The 25,765-nt window shown below is 42.3% G+C and overlaps 1 protein-coding gene across 2 annotated transcripts in view; it reads right to left on the reverse strand.

Annotated features, from left to right (window-relative positions):
- The window catches only part of SLC6A1 (solute carrier family 6 member 1), a 402,595-nt gene that overhangs the window by 187,739 nt on the left and 189,091 nt on the right, over positions 1 to 25,765 (reverse strand). For both annotated transcript variants that reach the window (XM_073644511.1, XM_073644512.1), the window contains one exon: positions 13,963 to 14,375. In XM_073644511.1, coding sequence (XP_073500612.1) covers positions 13,963 to 14,200 — 238 coding nt within the window. In that variant the 5' untranslated portion in view covers positions 14,201 to 14,375. The remainder of the gene's footprint in view (positions 1 to 13,962; positions 14,376 to 25,765) is intronic.

The following is a 25,765-nucleotide window of genomic DNA, read 5'->3' on the forward strand; positions in this document are numbered from 1 at the left end:
TCGTAGGAAATGCTGTAACCTAGTCCTTAAAAGGACTGCAATCACAACTATTCCCTACTCCCAAGCTATCTGTAGATTTCAGAGAAAATTGGCTTGAAATTAACAAGGTATAGCACACACAGCAACAGCGGTGCCGTCTAACACGCAGCTGCAGCAGTGAGAAAATGGTGGCGACGGGGAAAATGGCTTGGTCTTATAGGGCAAGGACATGTGACATACACTGCCAATCACACATGCCCTTGCTTGTGTGAAAAAAAGCACTTCGCTCCGTGTGTGCGCTGCTGATAGGCTGACAGATTGCACCTCCCCACTGCAAATGCGGGAAAGAGAAAAAAAAATGGAGATCTTCATTGTTCCTGCAGAGATCCATCCCCTGCCCCTCCCCCCGCCCCGCTGTACACTCAAACTGCGTATTAACATTAATTTTCATCATTACTGAGAAAAAATCCAGTTATGATTTTGGTGCACGAACAGTTATCGAACATAACCTCGAACAGCCGAATTTTTCTCAAATTGTTCGTGTTCGCCGACCGGCTCGAACACCGCCCAAAACAGCTCGAATTTGAGATTGGCGAACAGTTCGAGTAGAACAACGCTCATCTCTAATGTTCACTCCTGAGGTCTTCTGTGTGGAGTCTGAACTGAATACCGACGTCCTTGTTGATGCTCTTAGTCAACAGCTGCACTCTTCTGCACACAAATTGTTCCCAACATCTGCAGTGTAGAGTTCCAATGAGTGGGGACATTGCAGATCAGTCGGTGGGCTGGATGCTGCAAAAGCTGCTGAAGCAGGGCAAGGGCGGCAGAAGCTTTCTAATATGGGCACACAGGCGGCGTACTTTTTCAAGCAGATCCATCATATCCGGGTAGCTTTTGAGAAACGCTGATCCACAAGGTTAAGCACATGGGCCAGGCATTGTACGTGTGTGAGCTCGCATTGCCTCAGAACCGCCACCAGGTTCTGGCCATTGTCACACACGACCATGCCATGCTGTAGGGTCAGCGGTGTCAGCCACAGATCTGCCTGCTCTTTCAGAGCTGTCCACAACTCTTCACCATTGTGCGGTTTGTCACCTAAACATGTTAACTTAAGCACAGCCTGTTGCCGCTTGGCCTAAGCAGAGCTGCAGTGCTTCCAACTTGTGACTGACATGGTCATTTTGGAGATGAAGCTGGAAGAGTAGGAGGAGGTGCTGGAGAATGTGGGGGCGACCCTGATTGACCCAGGGCCCACAATCCTCGGTGTCGGGAGGACGGCATCCATCCCAAGGTCTGACTGGGTCCCAGTTTCCACTATATTAACCCAACGTGCCATCAGCGAAATGTACAGTCTCTGCCCACAAGTACTTGTCCACATGTTTGTGGTTAGGTGGACTTTCCCATCAACTGCATTTGAGGGCATGGCTAATGTTGTAGGACACAAGCTCATGTAATGCGGGGATGGCACACCGGGAGAAATAGTGGCGGCTCAGGTTGCGGAAAGCTTCCATCTCCACAAGTCTAAAAGGCAACATTTCGAGCGCAAGCAGTCGCAAAATGTGTGAATTTAGTAGTGTGGCCTGTGGGGCGTTGGCTACATATTTGCGCTTGCATTCCAAGGACTGGGGTAGGGACAACTGAATGCTGTGCTGGGGCAAGGTCATGGACTTGCTTGCTGATGGTGCTAGTTGAGAGTGTGCAATGACACGTGCAGGGTGGGAGGCATCTTGGCATGCGCCATGGACAAGGGATTGGCGTGCTTGCACAACAGCAGAAGAAGCAGTGGTGTCACCTGCAGGCACTGTTTCTGAACCCTGGGGTTCGGCCCACTTAGTCGGGTGCTTTGCTGCCATGTGCCTGATCATGCTAGTGGTGGTCAGGCTGCTAGTTTTGCTACCCCTGCTGATGCTGGCCTGGCAGGTGGTGCAAATGGCCTTTTTGGGGTTATCTGCAGAGTCTTCAAAAAATAACCAGACTCGAGAAGACCTAACAGTTGCACTGGAAACTTCCGTCGTGTTGGCATTACGAGGAATGCTTTTCCGCCTTGTGTCTGTGGCCACAACACTGCTTCTTCCTGCCTGTTGTGGTGCTACGCCTCCCTGCGCCTGTCTGCTGCTGTCCTCGCTCTGTATGTCCTCCTGCCAGGTTGGGTCAGCTCCTATTTCATCCACCACATCCTCTTCCACTTCCGCACCCTGGTCCTCCTCCTGACTTTCTGGCAATTGTGTCTCATCATCATCATCCACCTCTTGCGACAGTAGTTTCACTTTCCCACCATTGCGTTCGTCTGACCGTAGCTGCTCCAATATTTGGGCATCGCTACACACGTTCTCCTCTTGACTCGCTTGAAGCTGGCCAGGCGAGAGGCTCAAATCTACAAATGGAAAGGTGAACAGCTCTTCTGAGTGTCTCCGGGCACTCGGCATGGGGTGGGGGGAGGATCATGATGAGGAATATGCCGTCCAGGCTCACGGCTACTGAGACTTGACCTTGTGGAAGACAGGGTGGTGGTGGTAGCTAAGTGACTGGAAGAATTATCTGCTATCCAACCAACAACCATTTGACACTGCTCTGGGTTCAATAGTGGTGTACTTAAAATTGGGACAGGAAGCTCAAGTGACAAGATATGGGTGTTTATTTTGGCACAATTTCAGCTTGCCCATCACATCCCCTTCCCCGTCCCTTGCTACGCAATTTGCCCATTTTAAATGCAGGACAATATTTTCCATGTTCACGAGAAATAGCTGATTTTGTAAACCAGGTATATGTGAATAGCTTGACTGACACACTGCAACGAAATGAAAATGGAAGAAATGGCTGATTTTGGAACACTGTTATAGGTGATTTGTCTGACAGAGAACCATGGTTTTAAATAGCAGGCCTGTAATTTACTAATATAATTATACACAGAGATCTAGTGTGAATAGCTTGACCGACACACTGCAACAAAATGAAAATGAAAGAAATGGCTAGATTTTGGAACACTGTTATAGGTGATATGTCTGACAGAGAACCACGGTTTTGAATAGCAGTCCTGTAATTTGTTAATATTATTCTACACAGAGACCTAGTGTGAATAGCTTGACCAACACAGAGCAACAAAATGGAAGGCAGAAATGGCTAATTTTGAAACACTCTTACAGGTGATATGTCTGACAGAGAACCATGGTTTTAAATAGCAGACCTGTAATTTACTAATATTATTCTACACAGAGACCTAGTGTGCATAGTTTGACCGACACACTGCAACAAAATGAAAATGGAAGAAATGGCTGATTTTGGAACACTGCTATAGGTGATATGACTGACAAAGAACCACGATATTAAATAGCAGGCCAGTAATTTACTAATATTATTCTACACAGAGACCTAGTGTGAATAGCTTGACCGACATACTGCAACAGAATGGAAAAGGAAGCCAATATTTTCCAGGTTCAGTTCAAATTTCTGGATTTTTATCACTGAAATAGGGAACAGATCTGGCTGTATTCTGCAGTGCTAACAAGCAAATGGCGCAGAAAAATGGTGTACTCTGGATTGCTTTTTATGCAAATAGCCAGGAGTAAGATAAAAAAAAAATTGCCCTGGACCCTTGATATCTGGGGCTATGTCTTCAAATATCTGTAATTATTATAGCAGCAGCAGACAGGATGTTCAATGGACCCTCTTGCACTATATGCACTGCAGTCTGCCACATATGCTGCCTGCCTGTCTAACACTAATTATATGCAGCTGGATTAGTCCTCAGAAGGACTGTTAGTTCAGATGGATATATATATATATGTTGTGGAATACCTATACCTACTAACAGGACGTTCAATGAACCCCCTTGCACTATATGCACTGCAGTCTGCTACATACCCTGCCTCCCTCCCTAACTCCTGCTATCACCACTGAATATATGCAGCTGGATTAGTCCTCAGAAGGACTGTTAGTTCTGTTGATTAGATATATGTTGTGGAATACCTATACTAACTATAAACAAGCAAATCTTTCCCTGACTCAGCAGCATCTCTCCCTACTCTGCCTGATTCCGGGTAAACTGTGACGAGCATAGCGACGGCAGGTCTTATAGACCTGGCGTCGCTTATAGACCTGATGACACTGTGCGGCCAGCCAATCACTGTAATGCCACAACCAAGATGGCTACGTCATTACAATGCATGGCAAGCAATCCCTGCATGTTCATTGGCTCTCTAAAGAGCTCCAAACATGCAGGGAGGGGACCTGAGTTTCCGCCTGAGCAAACCAGAAATATTCGCCGAGCTTGTCGAGCACCATGATGATCGGGTGAGTACCGAGCAGTGGTGAGCACGTTTGCTCACCACTACTAAGCACATCAAGGTGAAGAGACTTTTCAAGCCACAATGCTCCTCTGGGAAATCTGCAAATTGTTTCTTCTGAGTCAATTATCCACAGTGAATCGAGTACTGTATCAACATGGGCTGAAAGGTCACTCTTCCAGGAAGAAGCCATTACTCCAAAAGAAACATAAAAAAGCCAGATTTATGTTTGCAAATGCACACAGGAACACAGACCTTAATTTTTGCAGACATGTTCTGTGGTCTGATGAAACTAAAATTTAACTTTTTGGGCATAATAACCATCGTTACGTTTGGCGGAAAAAGGGAGAAGCTTGGAAGCCTAAAAACTCCATCCCATCTGTGAAACACGGGGGTGGCAGCATCATATTGTGGGGTTGTTTTGCTGCTGGAGAGACTAGTGCACTTCACAAAATAGATGGCATCATGAGAAAAGATTATGTGGCAATACTGAAGCAACATCTCAAGACATCAGTCAGGAAGTTAAAGCTTGGGTGGAAATGGGTCTTCCAAAGGACAATGACCTGAAGCATACTGCCAAACAAAGGTAATACTGGTAACAAAGTGGCTTAAGGAGAACAAAGTCAATGTTTTGGAGTGGCCATCACATAGCCCTGATCTCAATCCTATTGAAAATTTATGGGCAAAGCTGAAAAGGCAGGTGCTAGCAAGACGACCTACAAACCTGGATCAGTTACACAAGTTTTGTCAGGAGAAATGGGCCCAAATTCAGACCAACTATTGTGAGAAGCTTGTGGAAAGTCATTCAGTTTAAGGAAAATGGTACCAAATACTAATGAAATGTATGTACAAACTCTTGACTTTGCAGTAAGTAGTAAAAATGCCTTAAACATTCTCTCTCCCTCATTATTCTGGCATTTGGCAAATATTAAAAATTATGGTAATCCTAATTGACCTAAAAAGGGAAAGGTTTATTCTGATTTCATGTCAGATATTGAGAAAAACCTGCATATGTATCTTTTTATAGTGTACGTAAACTTCTGGTTTCAACTCTATATATATACCAGGATGGGACTAGGATGAGGGACATTATACATATATATATATATATATATATATATATATACACTGCTCAAAAAATAAAGGGAACATTTAAACAACAGAATATAACTTCAAGTAACTCAAACTTCCGTGAAATCAAACTGTCCACTTAGGAAGCAACACTGATTCATAATCAATTTCACATGCTGTTGTGCAAATGGAATAGACAATAGATGGAAATTATTGGCAATTATCAAGACACTCTCAATAAAGGAGTGGTTCTGCAGGTGGGGACCACAGACCACATCTCAGTACCAATGCTTTCTGGCTGATGTTTTGGTCACTTTTGAATGCTGGTTGTGCTTTCACACTTGTGGTAGCGTGAGATGGACTCTACAACCCACAGAAGTTGATCAGGTTGTGCAGCTCATCCAGGATGACACATCAATGCGAGCTGTGGCAAGAAGGTTTGCTGTGTCTGTCAGCGTAGTGTCCAGAGGCTGGAGGCGCTACCAGGAGACAGGCCAGTACACCAGCAGACGTGGAGGGGGCTGTAGGAGGGCAACAACCCTGCAGCAGGACCTCTACCTCCACCTTTGTGCAAGGAGGAACAGGAGGAGCACTGCCAGAGCCCTGCAAAATGACCTCCAGCAGGCCACAAATGTGCATGTATCTGCACAAATGGTTTGCCACAGAACACCAGGATTGGCAAAGTCGCCACTGGCGCCCTGTGCTCTTCACAGATGAAAGCAGGTTCACACTGAGCACATGTGACAGATGTGACTGAGTCTGGAGACGCCGTGGAGAGCAATCTGCTGCCTGCAACATCATTCAGCATGACCGGTTTGGCAGTGGGTCAGTAATGGTGTGGGGTATGCTGTATATACATTTATGTATATATGTATATGTATAATCAGGATGGGGACCCTCTTCAAATCTTACACTGGGGCCCATCGGACTTTATTTACGCCACTGACCTTGAGTTTGTAGAAAAGTCAGAGCAGATAAACATTTAATTAATGTTGATATTACAAAGAAATGTTTTGTCTTAAATAGTCACAAATTTTGCAAAAATAGTATAATTAAATATGAAAAAAAAAATACTCTTATGACACATTTTCTGCACTAACCTGCCTGTACTGATCATTCACCCTAAAATATTATTTAAGTTCAATTTGATAGATGAAATGGACTGCCAGCTTACTAAAGGACCAGATTATGTGTTGCCCACAGAAGTTTAAGTTGAGGGAAGGGGGAGGAGGAGGATAAAACAGATACAGTGAGAGAGGAAAGAGACACAAAACAATGCTGCTTTTTTACTAAGTGTTTAAGGTACTCCAAATGCTAGAATCAAGACTTCATTTCCTAGTACTACTATATTATATCCTCCATGCTGCTTTTCAGGGTGTCATACAAAGAATTAGTGGGGCAGGATTTCCTTTTCTCTTTTTGTTCATATTATGAGAAATATCATAGCAGCTATTCTCTATCCACTAGCTCAGGGACAACTGACAATCAGAGATGAAGTCTAAAGAGAGGAAAAATGGTGACAATGTAGAATACAAGTCATATAATAGCGAAAAATAGTGTTACCCCTCATTTACATGCACTTGACAGCTCATTCTGGAAAGTCAATTAAAGTGACAGGTGTTCTTTAAGGTCACCAATATGTATCTGGTAGTGTCAGATATCATGGGAAGGATCCATTTGGTTTCTATTGGATTTGGCCAGAAATTAGTCATAGTGCAGAGGGATTTTCATACTTGTCAATTGTTCCACAACAAGAGGCTCTCAGAAATAGGGGAGACCGCCCAGACTCCTAGAGGAGTTGTCAAGTCTGTCAGACGTTCATCTGTATCTGAGTTCAGAACATTGGATACATTTAAAAACTTTTTTCAGTAGAGGGACATCAGATCCCTTCACCGCCATTTACTTTGGTAAGACACCACCGGCAACTTTAGGCCACCTGAGGTTCAGAGCTTACAGAGAATGTCAGGCAGCGCAATGATGTCTGTGCATTACATTCTACAGAGATGAGACAAGGATAGAAGAAGATGTCATGGTGGTCTGGGCGCTAATGAAAGACTACAATTAGATGGACTGTTACTTGTGAATCGCTAGATTTATCTGTACCTTACACACTAGAGATGAGCAAATATCTGTAATTATTTGCTCATCTCTAGTGTGATTATTTGTAATTCACTTCTACGTAGCTTCAGCAGTTAAGCGGTTTCTGACTGCCATTTTTCTAAACATCATCATTCAACATCATCCATCTAATTTAATTCTTATCAGCACTGCAAAAGCTGAAATTCCCAGCATCGATGTGGCCAGGGACAATGTTAGTCATATTAGTGTCATGTGGCACTGCAGGTGACATCTTCTACATTAACTATACTCATAGAGTTATCACTGTGTGATATGTTGCGTTACATAGGACTGCGGGTAACAGCTACTATGTTGTCTGTACTCAGAAAGTTATCACTGCATTATCTGTAGTAGTACATAGGACTGCAGGTAACAACTTCTAGATTATTTGTACACAGAGTTATCACTTTGCAAGGTTCACCTTACTACTTTTCTCAGAAGAGCCCAGTAATTTTCTGACTAAAAGAAGATTCTTCTTGGAGGGTGGTGGATTGGGTGGTGGAGTTTTCACTAGATCAAGTGAAGTTTTCACTAAATTGTCTAAAGAAAAAGTATTGTCAAAGTGCATAAACTTTCAAGCCTGGTGTGAGGTTTCATATTAGTTGGAAGAACCCATTCTGTATCCAGGGATGAGGCTCTTTACGGAAAACAATAGGAATAATAAATAATAATTTATTAAGAATGTCACCAATGACCTGTATAATAGAGCACGGTCTAAAGAAATCCACCATGGAGTCATGGATCTTCTCGGTACTTATAGTAATCTACTTTACTACTTTTAGATTTAGCTTGAGATTGAATGAAAGTACAAAAACATTCCTGTGTTCCTACCTTAATGCTATAATCTATAGTGGGCTGTATATGACTGTATATATAATGAACCTGTAATCCAACATTTACCCCATCCACACTTAAATAGAAATAATATTAGCCTTTGAATTAGTAATAGTTAAAATATCTACTTCTCTTTCTGACATAATAGCTAATAATTTGGTAAAATAAAAAGTTTGACATTTTTCTGAGAAGCAAGTTATTCTGATAATTCTTAAAGTTTGAAGATTAAGCCCAGTACTTCAAAGCTGTTGTATAATTAGTAAAGTGCCTAAATATTCCTTCAATTGTATATGTGATAATACAACCAGTTGCAAAGTTTATATCTAAAAGCTAAAGCTTGACCGAAACTGAGTCATGCAACAGGACGATGATACCCAGCACTGTAGTAAATCTACATCAGAATGGCTACAAAAGAAAAGTATCAAGGTTTTGCAATGGCCCAGTCAAAATCCAGGCCTCAACCTAAACCGTGCACAAACATCATTTAACGTAAAGCGTTTTGGCTACTACTTTTTTAGTGATGATCTATCATTATTATGGGCCATAAATATCTGATCGGTGGAGTTGTGACACCTGGCACCCCCACAAATCAGCATTGCCCAGAAGTTCTTATATGCTGCCAGAACACAGAAGCTCTTTCAATTCTAGAATGGCCAGGTGTTGCAGATATATCCCTATTCAAATGATTAGGGGGTGGTTCTGTGGTACTCTGCCACAGCCACGATAGTTTTGACAAAGCTTCTGTGTTCTGGCAGCATCCAAGAACTTCCATCTGGGGCGTTAACAGTTGATTGGCATGGGTGGTGGGTGTCACACCCCCACAGATCAGATATTGATGGCCTATAGTAATAAAAGGCCATCAATAAAAAAAGTTGTGGCTAAACCCTTTAAAGAATGAAAAGAAGAACTGGCTAAATTCCTTCCTACCGAAAATGATCAATGCATTATTTTTGTAGTTGGCAGACAGATTTTAATATATCTGAAGTAGTTGGGCGATATTCTCAGTATTCTTCAACATACTGTTATGTCTATATGGCTAGTGGCATAATGAATGGGGTGTCCACTGAATGACTGGCCAGCTATAGTCTGATTATTTGCACTTTAATTAATAGATGAAAAGCAAAGATTCCATTGAATAGATGGCAAATTGATTTTCTCTTACAGACATTTGTTAATCTTAATGCTTTGCACATATTACAATTCATTTTGCCAAATAGATTCATTTTTATTGTCATTTGTCCAGTCATGTATATACAAGCTTCATTTGTCCTTGTATGCATATACAGTTATGGAATAAATATCAGACCTCTGACTATGGCAGAAAAAAACATAACCACTTTACTTATATGAACAGAGTACTTCACTTTTTCTCCAACCAATTCACAAACACAACCAGCAACTAACTCCATAGTACCAACAGCAATCCCATAGAACAATGTTCCACTTTAGCCTAAGCAATAAAATGGTACACATAGCTTAGCACTTCTATATGTTGCAGCTTTAAAGTGGACCTTTCACCAATATTAGCATGTTAAATTGGCCAAATTATAGAATAGTGACTGCTGAGCTGAATAGTGTTTTTTTCATTTCTCATCTCCGTTATGGATATATGAGCTAGTAAAGTTTAGATTCTAATTTTCACTAAGATGAAAGTGGCATTAGTAGAGGTTCTTCTATGGGGAGTGTTGACTTTTCCCCTACATGACATTCACCAATCATAGACAGGAGGCGTCATGCTGGAGAAAAAAAATAGCACACCCCCAGGGAAGCCTACTGAGTTAGACACATAATGGCATAAAGCTCTCTTCTCTATTTTCACTGCCAGCATTTATTTTTATTACCAGATGGAGAGGCGAGTAGATCAGAGCTGTGTGCTATTACAAACACCTCTGAATCTGCATCTCTCCTCTCACAGTGCTGTCAGCTCTGCTCTATTTCCCTCCCCTATTTTTAATCACAGTACCTGCCAGCAGTGAGAACAGGGCTGTTTGTCAATACATGTCTCACACAGAAAAAGGTTTTCCTAAGCTTCTCTGGGGACGTGTTCCTTTTTTTTCCCCTGCATGACGCCTCCTGCTTATGATTGGCCAACATCATTCAGGTGAAAAAGTCAATGTCCCCAGATGTGAATCTCTCATAGCAAAAATTAGAATCTAAACTTTAGAAGGTAATATCTCCTCAATGGATAATTATTAATAATTAGAATAATAATAAAAAAAATGCTTTATTCAGCTCTGCAGACACTATTACATGATGTGGTCAGTTTAACATGATAAATTTGGTGAAAGGTCTTATTTAACATGAGAGAATTAATTTTAAAAAATGCAATCTCATAGAGTTTTGTCTATTAGTACACTAAATTATATTCCATTATTTTAGTTTTCTATTATTGCCATTTGTTAAAACCTATCATTTCAAACCATTTACCAAGTGAAAAGGAGCCAGTCATAATTAACAACTATCACATAACAACCAGACGGTGCAGCTTTCATTTCTTAAGCTTTGGGCTGATTGATTTCTATGTCATCATTATTATTTTTTGCTACTATCTACTGTATGATGATTGAATAAAAGCAAAAAAAGACAATTAATTTGGATTAAAATTATGCAATTATTGGTAAGAAATACTGATTGCTGTATGTGGCTCAACATTCACAGTAAAGTAAAAAAAAAAGTTATTTTTATTTCAGTAGCATAGTTTTATGCACTGTATATCACTTGGAGCCAAGATCAAGTCGTGCTCTTTATTAATGCTAACAAATGCAATAGATTAATAAACATGCTAATCCAGTAAAAACTCCATAAAATCTGCCCCCAGCTCCATACTGAAGGCAAATTTTAATTAAAGATAAAGGACTTTAGGGTCATGTAGAGCTTTGGTATTTTTGCCCAGAAACTCATGTTCATTCACTATTTATAAACATATACAGAGTAATTCAGTACATTAAAAACAGTGTCTCCAGAGAGAGATAGAAAGAGAAAGATACTAAAATCCTAAAGGGATTCTCCATGATTAGAAAAACATTACAGCTTTTCTTCCTCCACTTTGTTACATCTTTCCAGAGGTTTTGTGTAATATTGGAGTCTAAACAGGCTGCTGATCACTTGACAAACAAGCGAAATGCTCACAAAATGTCTATCTCCAGAAGAAGACACATGGCTAAACGCGCATAGGGGCTGGCTCACATGAACAAGTTGCACAGTCTAACAGGCATACCTCACCCCTTATTACTTTAATCTGAACATTCCTTACTTCTATGAATTGGTGTTTATAAGTAAGTTTGGCCTTCTAATTTTAAGTTAATATGATAACACTTTTCAGTTACTTGGATCTGTGAGCTATGTACTTGTTTCTGTGGGATTGTAAAGTATACCATCACTTTGTTATTTTTAGTGCTGTTCATTTCCTGCTGCATGCAGGCTTGGACAGGCCCGCAGGAGAACAGGAGAATCCTCTGGTGGGCCACCACCATCTTATATGAGCCGCACCTGGCACAATACACTTGAATCACTATGTACAGACAAAGGCAGCATCTTATTCATTTAACAATCTACCCAGCTCATTGTTATATAAATTTGTGATTGAGGATAATGTCACATTTGCATGTAGCTGAAAAGAGGGGCCCTGGAGTTAGTTACTGGTGGGCCATTGGCACCCCAGTCCAACACTGGCTGAATATGTCACCAATTTATCAAGTCACTCACTTTTTATTATGTACTATATGCTGTTTTTTCTTAAAAGCTTTAGGATCGCCCATTGATATCCGGCCGGTCATGATCCTACTTTTCAGGGAAGGTCTAAAACTGGCACCGTATATGCAGTAATTGGAGGCTTTGATAGAGTTTCTTCCTCCATACACAGCGGTCATGTGATCGCTGTGTATAGTGAAGGAGCAGAAGCTGCTGGGTCATAGGAGACCCAGAAAGCTCTGCTATGCAATTAAGAACATTTATTTCTCTTGTAGCTGGTGCTAATATACAAGCCCCAGTTCCAGGGAAATAGGATGAAAATAAAAAATATTCCAATATTTAAAAACTGCCCCACTAAAGGTTCTAGATTGCACCTGCACCCCCCTCCAGCCATCTAATTATTTACTGTATGGCTCTAGACTACAACTGCATCCCCTCCTACAAGCCTACTATCTACTATATGGCTCTAAACTACAGTTGCATCCCCCTCCTACCAGACTAATATTTACTGTATGGCTCTAGACTACAACTGCACCCCCTCCTACCAGCCTAGTATTTACTGTATGGCTCTAGACTACAGCTGCACCCCCTCCTATCAGCCTACTTTTTTACTGTATGGCTCTAGACTATAGCTGTATCCCCTCCTACCAGCCTATTATTTACTGTATGGCTCTAGCCTACAGCTGCATCCTCCTCCTACCAGCCTACTATTTACTGTATGGCTCTAGACTGCAGCTGCATCCTCCTCCTCCCAGACTAGTGTATACTGTATGGCTCTAGACTGCAGCTGCATCCTCCTCCTCCCAGCCTATTATTTACTGTATGGCTCTAGCCTACAGCTGCATCCTCCTGCTACCAGCCTACTATTTACTGTATGGCTCTAGACTGCGGCTGCATCCTCCTCCCAGCCTAGTATATACTGTATGGCTCTAGACTGCGGCTGCATCCTCCTCCCAGCCTAGTACTTACTGTATGGCTCTAGACTACAGCTGCATCACCTCCTATTAGACTACATTTTACTGTACGGCTCTAGACTACAGCTCCATCACCTCCTATTAGACTACATTTTACTGTATGGCTCTAGACTACAGCTGCATCCTCCTCCTCCCAGCCTACGATTTACTGTATGGCTCTAGACTGCAGCTGCATCCTCCTCCTCCCAGCCTATTATTTACTGTATGGCTCTAGACTGCAGCTGCATCCTCCTCCTCCCAGCCTAGTATTACTGTATGGCTCTAGACTACAGTTGCATCCTCTCCATACCAGCCTACATTTTACTGTATGGCTCTAGACTACAGCTGCATCCTCTCCCTACCAGCCTACATTTTACTGTATAGCTCTAGAATACAGCTGCATCCCCTCCTATCAGCCTACTATTTACTGTATGGCTCTAGACTGCAGCTGCATCCTCCTATCAGCCTACTATTTACTGTATGGCTCTAGACTGCAGCTGCATCCTCCTACCAGCCTACTATTTACTGTATGGCTCTAGACTGCAGCTGCATCCTCCTACTCCCAGCCTACTTTTCTGTACGGCTCTTTTTTATGGACAACAATAGAGGTTTCTGAATGTACACAAAAAAACTACAGATTGTTGGAATGAAAATGTCTCTTTTTTATACCAAGAAAAAATGTTGAAAAAGTTTGTGCATTTTTATGTACTGCTGAAAAAAACTATTGATAGGTACATTATTTATCCCTATTATTTTCATTATATACTAGAGCAATGGGACTTTCTGTTATGTGTTGGGCTGGAACCACGATCACTCTCCATTGTTAAAATGAAAATTATCTATTAAAAGGAAATGCTTTAAACATACAGTATATACATAATATACTGCAAGATAACAATATAAAACATACCTAATACATACTGGACTTAATATTTTAACAATAAAAGTCCAATAGGTAAATGGAATATTATTTTCTTCCACAATTATCTAAATACTATCAATGATGCTAATAAATATATTTAAGAGTGTCTTACCTCCTCCATTCTTTCCACACAGATATGGAAATCTCCATACATTCCCTAAGCCAATTGCATAACCCACACAGGACATAAGAAAATCAAATCTTCCCTTCCATGTATCTCTCTCAGGATCTTCTGTTTTCTTCTTCTGCACCTTTACAACCAAGGTCTTGGGTTTATCATTTGTGATTGGTGCTTCGCTGACCTCAGTAGAAATTTGTCCATCTGTAACCTTAGTTCCATTTGTTGCCATGTCTCGTGGCTTGGAATGGCAGTGCCTGGTACCCAGACGAGAAATTTCAGCACCAGTCCACGTGGACAGCAGTTTCGCGGCTCCCTTTTACTTCACTAGGGTTACAAAGATGATTACAAAAATCCTCTGTTTATAGTTGCAAATCCAACGACAGATTAGAAGATTAGAAGTTGAGCTGAAAAAAAAAACAATAAAAATGTTTAAATACATCATAACAATAAAACATTTATATTATTTGTGTATTGTACATTTACGATAAAAAATACTATGCCACTAGGGCTATGTTTATTGCAAACAACATACAAGGAAAAACTAAGGAGCTGCACATTTTAGGAGGTACAATTTTCTTTAATAGATATGAGCGGATAAGGCAAAATTAGAATTTGACTGTAAATGTGGATTTTCTTCAAAAATTTGATTCTCACAGAAGTTACTCTAGTCGAATTTAATGTCCCTTATTATGCTTCATGGTCTCTCCAGACTCCATAACATATTAAATGTGAGCTGTAAAAAATAAAAAAATACTTATAATCACCTCCCGGGATGCAAGTGCATAAAAGGTAAGGATATCATGATGTCACAATGTGTGCCCTGACTTTGCATATGCATGTACAGAAACATCTTTGGGCTCATAAGAACCAGAAGTCCAGACCTAGCATGAGAGGCACAGGGATTTCTGTGCTCCTGGCATTGATTTGAAGATATAACGAGAAGCGTACGTGTGACAGAAACGAACAAGGGAGCCGGAGAGGTGAGTGATAAGGTATAAGTAATTTTTTGTTTAGTTTTTTGACGGACCTCTAAGGTTCAGAAAAATGGAGGCCGACGGACACCATTTTGCAGAAACCACGCAGAAGAATTTATCGAAAGCTGATTTTTGTAATTTTTTAGTAGCATTCAGTTCCATGCTAATATAATCGCTCATCTGTGTTTTTAAAGTAACCCTAATAAAGAAGCAAGACAGAAGAAGAATCAACGCCTTCGAAATGTGGTGCTGCAGAAAGATGTTATCAATAACATGGATGGCAAGAAGAACAAATGAATCAATTTTGGGACAAATCAAGCCAGACATGTCACTCGAAGCAAGGATCACCAAGCTACGACTTGCCTATTTTGGACAAATCATGCGAAGAGAGCAATCACTGGAGAAGGACATCATGGTCAGAAGAATAGAAGGAGAAAGCTCAGCAACTTGATTGCTTGGCTATCAAGATAATGGTGGAGAAGACCCTGGTGGATCTATCTAGGCTTGCACAAAATCGATCTTCCTGCAGATCATTCATCCATCAAGTCGCCAATGTCAAAACTGATACACCATGTTAGATCTAGTGCATGGTCTAAGGGGGTCTGTGCATTACGGTGCACGGTGGCTCAGTGGCTAGCACTGCAGTCTTACAGCACTGGGGTCCTGGGTTCAAATCCCACCAAAGACAACATCTGCAAGGAGTTTGTATGTTCTTCCTGCGTTTGCGTGGGTTTCCTCCGGGTTCTCCGGTTTCTTTCCACACTCCAAAGACATACTGATAGGGAATGCAGATTGTGAGCCACAATGGGGACAGCAATGATGGGTATGTATGTAAAGTGCTGCGGAATATGCTAGCGTTATATAAAAATAAAGATTACATATGGATTATCTGGTGTTCTTTAATCGCTGTTGTCTTGCACAACTACCTTAGGCCTTGCCACTAGGCATAACATAGTATATCAATTTTGGCTGGAGTGGTCCTGTAAGTTCATTATACACTAAATAACCGTAAGTTCATGTGGGAATAAAAAAATCTGAGAACCATTTTTTTTTAACATGTAGAATTTCTAGCCATGATTATTGACTAGTTTATGATATAAGAAACTGTTTCCTCTAGTGTATATTTACTGTAGGGGATCATAGCATTACTTGAGTTATGATAAAAGAAATCTTATAAATAGCAGATTATAAGTAGAGATGAGCGTTGTACTACTCGAACTGTTCGCCAATCTCAAATTCGAGCTGTTTTGGGCGGTGTTCGAGCCGTTCGGCCGTTCGGCGAACACGAACAATTTGAGAAAAATTCGGCTGTTCGAGGTTATGTTCGATAACTGTTCGTGCACCAAAATCATAACTGGATTTTTTCTCAATAATGATGAAAATTAATGTTAATACGCAGTTTGAGTGTACAGCGGGGTGGGGGGAGGGGCAGGGGATGGATCTCTGCAGGAACAATGAAGATCTCCATTTTTTTTTCTCTTTCCCGCATTTGCAGTGGGGAGGTGCAATCTGTCAGCCTATCAGCAGCGCACACACGGAGCGAAGTGCTTTTTTTCACACAAGCAAGGGCATGTGTCATTGGCAGTGTATGTCACATGTCCTTGCCCTATAAGACCAAGCCATTTTCCCCGTCGCCACCATTTTCTCACTGCTGCAGCTGCGTGTTAGACGGCACCGCTGTTGCTGTGTGCACTATACCTTGTTAATTTCAAGCCAATTTTCGCACAAATATACAGATAGCTTGGGAGTAGGGAATAGTTGTGATTGCAGTCCTTTTAAGGACTAGGTTACAGCATTTCCTACGACTTTTATCAGGGAGGTCTGTGCTCTTAAATAGATAGGTTGTGGGAGTAAAGACTAATTGTAATTGGAGTCCTTTTCAGGACTAGGTTACATGAGTTCCTATCAGTTTTTGCCAGGCAGGTCTGTGCCAGTGCTGTGCAAGTTTTTTTCACAGCATTTCGCTGAATCTAGCAAAGCTAATCCTTTTTGGCCTATTGCAGAGTGTGTTAGTCAGTGGAGTAGCCTATCTGTGTTGCAAGATATAACACCTGTGTATAGAATACCAATTTTTTTACTGCACCTAGTGAAGTAAAATCTTTTGGGCATAGCATCATTCTATTAGTCCATCTATACTGACCTCCATCAGGTTGCAAACTGAATATAATTTTTTTCTGCATCTAGCTCTGAAAAAATATTTGGGCTTCTAGCAGTGTGTGGGACTTGGTCTATTAGTCCATCTATACTGACCTCCATCAGGTTGCAAATTAAAAATAATTTTTTTCTTCATTTAGCTCTGAAAAAATATTTGGGCTTCTAGCAGTGTGTGGGACTTGTTCTATTAGTCCTTCTATACTGACCTCCAGCAGGTTGCAAATTGAATATAATTTTTTTCTGCATCTAGCTCTGAAAAAATAGTTGGGCTTCTAGCGGTGTGTGGGACTTGGTCTATTAGTCCATCTATACTGACCTCCATCAGGTTGCAAATTAAAAATAATTTTTTTCTGCATCTAGCTCTGAAAAAATATTTGGGCTTCTAGCAGTGTGTGGGACTTGGTCTATTAGTCCATCTATACTGACCTCCATCAGGTTGCAAATTAAAAATAATTTTTTTCTGCATCTAGCTCTGAAAAAATATTTGGGCTTCTAGCAGTGTGTGGGACTTGGTCTATTGGTCCATCTATACTGACCTCCATCAGGTTGCAAATTAAAAATATTTTTTTTCTGCATCTAGCTCTGAAAAAATATTTGGGCTTCTAGTAGTGTGTGGGCCTTGGTCTATTAGTCTATCTATACTGACCTCTATCAGGTTGCAAATTAAAAATAATTTTTTTCTTCATTTAGCTCTGAAAAAATATTTGGGCTTCTAGCAGTGTGTGGGACTTGTTCTATTAGTCCTTCTATACTGACCTCCAGCAGGTTGCAAATTTAATATAATTTTTTTCTGCATCTAGCTCTGAAAAAATAGTTGGGCTTCTAGCGGTGTGTGGGACTTGGTCTATTAGTCCATCTACACTGACCTCCATCAGGTTGCAAATTAAAAATATTTTTTTTCTGCATCTAGCTCTGAAAAAATATTTGGGCTTCTAGCAGTGTGTGGGACTTGGTCTATTAGTCCATCTATACTGACCTCCATCAGGTTGCAAATTAAAAATAATTTTTTTCTGCATCTAGCTCTGAAAAAATATTTGGGCTTCTAGCGGTGTGTGGGACTTGGTCTATTAGTCCATCTATACTGCCCTCCATCAGGTTGCAAATTAAAAATAATTTTTTTCTGCATCTAGCTCTGAAAAAATATTTGGGCTTCTAGCGGTGTGTGGGACTTGGTCTATTAGTCCATCTATACTGACCTCCATCAGGTTGCAAATTAAAAATAATTTTTTTCTGCATCTAGCTCTGAAAAAATATTTGGGCTTCTAGCGGTGTGTGGGACTTGGTCTATTAGTCCATCTATACTGACCTCCATCAGGTTGCAAATTAAAAATATTTTTTTTCTGCATCTAGCTCTGAAAAAATATTTGGGCTTCTAGCAGTGTGTGGGACTTGGTCTATTAGTCCATCTATACTGACCTCCATCAGGTTGCAAATTAAAAATAATTTTTTTCTTCATTTAGCTCTGAAAAAATATTTGGGCTTCTAGCAGTGTGTGGGACTTGTTCTATTAGTCCTTCTATACTGACCTCCAGCAGGTTGCAAATTGAATATAATTTTTTTCTGCATCTAGCTCTGAAAAAATAGTTGGGCTTCTAGCGGTGTGTGGGACTTGGTCTATTAGTCCATCTATACTGACCTCCATCAGGTTGCAAATTAAAAATATTTTTTTTCTGCATCTAGCTCTGAAAAAATATTTGGGCTTCTAGCAGTGTGTGGGACTTGGTCTATTAGTCCATCTATACTGACCTCCATCAGGTTGCAAATTAAAAATAATTTTTTTCTGCATCTAGCTCTGAAAAAATATTTGGGCTTCTAGCGGTGTGTGGGACTTGGTCTATTAGTCCATCTATACTGACCTCCATCAGGTTGCAAATTAAAAATAATTTTTTTCTGCATCTAGCTCTGAAAAAATATTTGGGCTTCTAGCAGTGTGTGGGACTTGGTCTATTAGTCCATCTATACTGACCTCCATCAGGTTGCAAATTAAAAATAATTTTTTTCTGCATCTAGCTCTGAAAAAATATTTGGGCTTCTAGCGGTGTGTGGGACTTGGTCTATTAGTCCATCTATACTGACCTCCATCAGGTTGCAAATTAAAAATAATTTTTTTCTGCATCTAGCTCTGAAAAAATATTTGGGCTTCTAGCGGTGTGTGGGACTTGGTCTATTAGTCCATCTATACTGACCTCCATCAGGTTGCAAATTAAAAATAATTTTTTTCTGCATCTAGCTCTGAAAAAATATTTGGGCTTCTAGCGGTGTGTGGGACTTGGTCTATTAGTCCATCTATACTGACCTCCATCAGGTTGCAAATTAAAATTAATTTTTTTCTGCATCTAGCTCTGAAAAAATATTTGGGCTTCTAGCGGTGTGTGGGACTTGGTCTATTAGTCCATCTACACTGACCTCCATCAGGTTGCAAATTAAAAATAATTCTTATCTGCATCTACAGTACCTCTGAAAAAATATTTGGGCTTCTAGCTGTGTGTGGGACTATTTGTATTAGTCCATCTATACTGACCTCCATCAGGTTGCAAACTGAATATATTTTTTTCTGCATCTACCTCTGAAAAAATATTTGGCCTTCTAGTAGTGTGTCGGACTTTCTCTATTAGTCCATCTATACTGACCTCCATCAGGTTGCAAATTAAAACTAATTTTTATCTGCATCTACAGTACCTCTGAAAAAATATTTGGGCTTCTAGCTGTGTGTGGGACTATTTGTATTAGTCCATCTATACTGACCTCCATCAGATTGCAAATTCAAAATATTTTTTTTCTGCATCTAACCCAGCCAATAGTTTTGGCCTAATACCACAGTTTGGCCACTCAGCTCTGCTCGGTTACCATCCATTGTTTTTTTGTGCAAACAACTCCAGAGTTGTGAATTAGTTAACCACCAAAATGAGTGGAAAAAGGCCTGCTGCTGGTGGAAAGGGGAATAGGCGTGTTGGGAAGGGGAAAAAAGGTTGTGTCCGTGGGGTAGGTGTTAAAGCAACAGTAACATCTGCAGAAGAAAGACCATCTTCCAGCCAAACTAAAATGTCTACTTCTTTTAGCGGACAATGTGATAAGATCCCTTTCTTACGGCCACGCCAATCGCTACAAATTCCAGATGAGGCACAAAAACAGCAGGTGCTTCAACGGATATCAAGTGCTCCTTTAAGTGGGCTCTCCTCCACATCAACTTCAACATCACAAATACTCCAGTCCTCAAAGGTGTCACCCAAATCGCACTTGCTTCCTCACAGCTCCCAAATCTCCAGCTGCCCGTCTGAGTATGAGGTAGAACAGATGGTTGAGTCTGCAGAGCTGTTTACTCATACTATAGCCTGGGAATCAGAGGTCGACTCCAGCGCTTCTGTGAATCCAGACGAGGAAATGATCTGCACTGATGCCCAGAATCTTTATGAGTCGGATCCAGGACCAGACGCAGAAGGTTCTGACCATAATGTAGACCCTCATTCCCAAACTGTAACTCCTGTTGGTGGAGACAATGAGGAAGACGATGATAAGACTCAAATACCTGATTGGAGCGACAACTTTCGTTTTTTGTCAGGGCAGGAACAGGTTGGCTCTGAGGACGACGGGTGTGATAACGCACAGGGTGATGATGATGAGGTCGGAGATCCCACTTACTGTCAACCCACAGTCAGCCAAGAGATGAGGTCAGCAGAGGAGGTGGAGGAAGATGCTAGTGACGACGAGGTCAGGTTGCGCCTTCCTGGACAGAGACGTAGTACTGGAAGCACGTCAACAACTGCATCCTCAAACACAACTCTGCCTCTCACCACAAGTCGTGGTGGCTCTTCAGGTCGCATGGGTGCTAAGCCTTGCATAGCCTGGGCATTTTTTCAGATCGATAAAGATGACCCAACTCGTGTTATCTGTAACATTTGTCAGCAAAAGCTAAGTAGAGGCCAAAAAATACATAGTTTGAGTACTTCATGCATGAACCGGCACATGGACATGAAGCATAAGTTGCAGTGGGAAGCTCAGTGTGCTACAATGCGGCCTAGCCGGCCGGGCCAATCACCGTCTGCCATATCTTGTGCATCCGCGGCCTCTTCATCCTCTGTGACTGGGGGGACAGCAGTCACACCTGTTTTGGGGCGCAGACCTGCCACCTCTTTACCCGCAACAGCCAGCGTGATTGGCAGGTCATCATTTTCTTTGGAGGTGGTAACACCAGCTGGTGTTGAGCGCTGTCCGACATCGATAGCACCACCTTTGGATCAAGGCAACCTAACATGTCCGCCTGCATCTTCCTCACAGACCGGCAGTTTGCCGGGGACACCCTTATCAACCCCGTCTAAGCACAATAGCCAGCCCTCGGTCCCTCAGATGTGGACAAGTAAAAGACCATTTCCTCCTAGCCATGAGAAAGCTAAGAGGTTGAATTTCACCATCTGCAAGCTCTTGGCTACAGAAATGCTGCCTTTCCGCCTGGTGGACACAGAGGATTTTCGAGACCTTATGTCCGTCGCAGTGCCCCAGTACCAGATGCCCAGTCGGCACTACTTCTCAAAGAAAGGTGTGCCTGCGCTCCACCAGCATGTCGCACACAACATCACCGCTTCTTTGAGAAACTCTGTGTGTGACAGGGTGCATTTCACCACAGACACTTGGACGAGTAGGCATGGACAGGGGCGTTACATGTCGCTGACTGGGCACTGGGTAACTATGGTGACAGCAGGACAAGGGGCTGCTGTCCAAGTCTTGCCGTCCCCACGAGTTGTGCGTCAATCCTCTTTATGTCAAAGTTCCTCCACTGCTTCTGCCTCCTCAACCTCCTCTCGGTCTTCCACCTGCACCCAAAGCCTGTCTGGTCATGCCACAAGCTTTCTAACTGCGCAGAAGGGATCCTGCACACCTCCTTACTATGCTGGCAGTAGGGCTCAACGTAATCAGGCGGTTTTTACATTGAAATGTCTGGGAAATGTGAGTCACACAGCTGAGGAGTTGTGGTCAGCTCTGGAGAACCAATTTCATGAATGGTTGTCTCCACTGGACCTGAAACCAGGGAAGGCCGTGTGCGACAATGCTGCAAACCTGGGTGCGGCCCTTCGCCGGGGCAATGTCACACACGTGCCTTGTATGGCTCACGTGTTGAACCTGGTTGTCCAGCAATTTTTAGCCAACTATCCCAGACTAGATGGCCTTCTGCAGAGGGCACGGTCGCTGTGTGCTCACTTCCGCCGTTCGCATCCCGCAGCTCAGCGACTTACATCTCTACAGAAGTCGTTGGGCCTGCCACTTCACCGGCTAAAATGCGATGTGCCTACCCGGTGGAATTCAACTCTGCACATGTTGCAGCGACTGTGGCAGCACCGACAAGCCCTGGTGCAATACGTTCTGACGTATAGCCTGGGCCAACGAGATTCAGAGGTGGGGCAAATCACGCTGGAGGAGTGGTCTCAGATCAGGGACCTATGCACCCTTCTGCACAGTTTTGAAATGGCGACGAAGATGTTTAGTGCTGACGATGCCATTATCAGCATGACTATTCCGGTGATTTACATGCTGGAGCACATGTTAAACAGAATTCGGAGTCAGGTGGTGGCACAAGAGGAGGTGGAGGAAGTAGAGGAGGAGGAGTTGTATGCGGAAGGGCTAACATCTGCAAGGTCCAGACGGTCGGCAGCACCAAGGCGGCAGGCATGTGAGGGTGGGGGAGATGGTTTTACCAGGGCGCATGGTAGCAGCCAAACTAGTGAGGAAGGTGCAGGAGCCCAGGAAGAAGTGGAGGATGAACTGATGGAAGACTCATCAGATGAGGGAGACCTTGATCACATTTCTGTTGTGCGAGGTTGGGGGGAGAGGACAGAGGAAGGAAGCATGATTGTTACCTCGCCACCAACACAACAGGGACTTGGTGCTCCTGGATGCGCAACACACATGAGTGCCTTCTTGCTGCACTACCTGCAACATGACCCTCGAATTGTGAGAATTAGAAATAATCCTGACTACTGGGTTGCCACACTGTTAGATCCCCGGTACAAAAGTAAATTTGCAGAAATTATTCCTGCCATAGAAAGGGATGCACGCATGCAGGAGTATCAGCAGAGACTGTTGCAGAATCTTACATGTGCTTTTCCACAAAATACCAGTGGTGCACGTAGTGAATCTCACAGTTCCAACTTGCCAACCGTGGGACCGTCAAGTGTTCAGCACTCAAACCGTAACAGAACCACAGTATCTGCTGGTAACATCAATTTTGCGGAATCATTTCACCACTTTTTTAGCCCATCCTTTGCAAGGCCACAGGAGACAAGAAGTCTGACACATAGTCAACGCCTAGAGACGATGGTACAGGAGTATCTCCAAGTAAACATTGAAGCCACGACTGTGTCACTGGACCCTTGCTCTTTTTGGGCTTCCAATCTGGATAAATGGCCGGAGCTAGCCACTTACGCCTTGGAGATCTTGTCATGCCCCGCAGCCAGCGTTCTGTCTGAACGTGTGTTCAGCGCTGCTGGTGGTGTGCTGACAGATAAGCGCACGCGGCTCTCCACTGATAATGTAGACAGACTCACGTTCATAAAGATGAACAAATCATGGATCCGAAACGACTTTTCTACCCCTGTGTCATCCTGGGGAGAGTAAAAGCTTGATGATTGGTTAAAATCACCCTACCAACCGTTTTAAGCTTTCAAATTACTAATCATGTTTATCTGTATCTTGACTGGAAAATAATTTGGGCTTTGTAGCAGTGTGCAGCACTGATCCTATTAGGCCATCTATACTAAAGCTTCACCAGATTTAAAATTAAAAATAATTTTTAGCTGCATCTAGCCCGGAAAATAATTTTGGGGCTCCGAGATGCGCAAGGCACATAAGTGCCTTCTTGCTGCACTACCTGCAGCATGACCCTCATATTGTCAGAATTCGAAGTAATCATGACTACTGGGTTGCCACACTCTTAGATCCCCCAAACTTTTCGATCAACCTTTTCATTTTAATAAAGACCAAAAAAATGGTCATTTTTGAAATTATAAGCATTAGCAGGTTGTTAGAAACTGAAATCAAACAGTTTTCAACTCAAAACTTTATTCTAGTTGATGTTACATTTTCACATAGGACCCCTTGTTCGAAAGGAGCTTCTGAACTCTCTCGTCCATTGAATTTGTCAGGTTTTGGATGGTTTCTGCTTCAATTGTTTTGCATGAGGACAGAATACCCTCCCAGAGCTGTTGCTTAGATGTGAACTGCCTCCCGCCATCATAGACACTCCTTTTAATGATGCTCCAAAGGTTCTGAATGGGGTAGAGGTCAGGGGAGCATGGGGGTCACACCATAAGTTTGTCCCCTTTTATGCCCATATCAGCCAGAGATGCAGATGTTTTATGTGCAGCATGAGATGGTGCATTATCATGCAGAAAAATGATCTTGCTGTGAAATACACGGTTCTTCTTCTTGAACCATGGCAGGAAGTGCTGTTTGAGAAAATCCACATACATTATGGAGTTCATCTTTAGCGCCTTCAGGGATCCTAAAGGGGCCGACAATCTCTCTCCCCATGATTCCAGCCCAAAACATTACTCCACCTCCTCCTTGTTGGCGCTGTAGCCGTGTTTGCGTGGGGTGTCCATCAACCAGCCATCCTCCACTCCATCCATCTGGACCATCGAGCGCTGCACGGCACTCATCCGTGAACAAAACAGTTTTGAAATCAGTCTTCATGTAATGTTTGGCCCACTGGAGCCGTTTCTGCTTGTGTGAAGTGGATAGAGGAGGTCGACAGGATGGCGCATGCACAGCTGCAAACCTCTGAAGGACCCTGCATCTTGTTGTTCGGGGGACGTTGGAGGCACAAGCAGCTTCAAAAACTTGTCTGCTGCTATGACAAGGCTTTTTTGCCGCTGCTCTTTCAACCTGACGTAATTGCCTGTAGGAAAGAGTCCTCAATTTGCCCTTATCAGCACGCACACGTGTGTACTGTGAATCAGCTACATACTTCTTGATTGCCAAGACACTTCATCCTGATCATCGCACAATGTTGATTGTAGTCATGCCTTGACCTAAACACTCCACAATTTGTTGCTTCTCAGCAGCCGACACATCCTTTTTCTTTCCCATTTTGGCAGAAAATGTAGGCTGCTTAATAATGTGAGAGAGCCTTCTGAAGTAGTCTTGCCTTTCATTGGACACACCTGCCAAACTAATTAGCACAGGTGTCTGCAATTGCTTACAGTGATATAAAGAGCCCTGACACACATCACCATCAATGAGTTTAACTGACAAACAAACAAATTCTTCCCTTATCACTCCTAAACACTTTTTGTATAATAATTTGGAACGCAGTGTACATGTGCTTTTCCACAAAACACCAGTGGTTCACGTAGTGAATCTTACAGTTCTAACTTGCCAACCGTGGTCTGTATGGAGTTGTTCAATAAAGGGCCCAAAATTAAGATAACATAGATGGGAGAGGTCTCTATGAATAGGAATTCCTAAGTATTTGATACCCTGTGAGGGCCAGGCAAAGGGAAAGTTGGACTGGATGGAATCCTATATGGATTTGGGGAGGGAGACATCGAGGGCCTCAGACTTCGCTGCATTGATTTTAAAATTTTACCATGTAACAAAGTGATCTATTTCAGCCATAACAGCATGGATGGATATATGTGATTGAGTGATATATACTAGGACATCATCAGCAAATA

Source organism: Phyllobates terribilis, unplaced genomic scaffold, assembly GCF_046119375.1.
Source record: "Phyllobates terribilis strain yellow unplaced genomic scaffold, ASM4611937v1 Scaffold_8__6_contigs__length_399053987, whole genome shotgun sequence".
Classification (NCBI taxonomy): Eukaryota; Metazoa; Chordata; class Amphibia; order Anura; family Dendrobatidae; genus Phyllobates; species Phyllobates terribilis.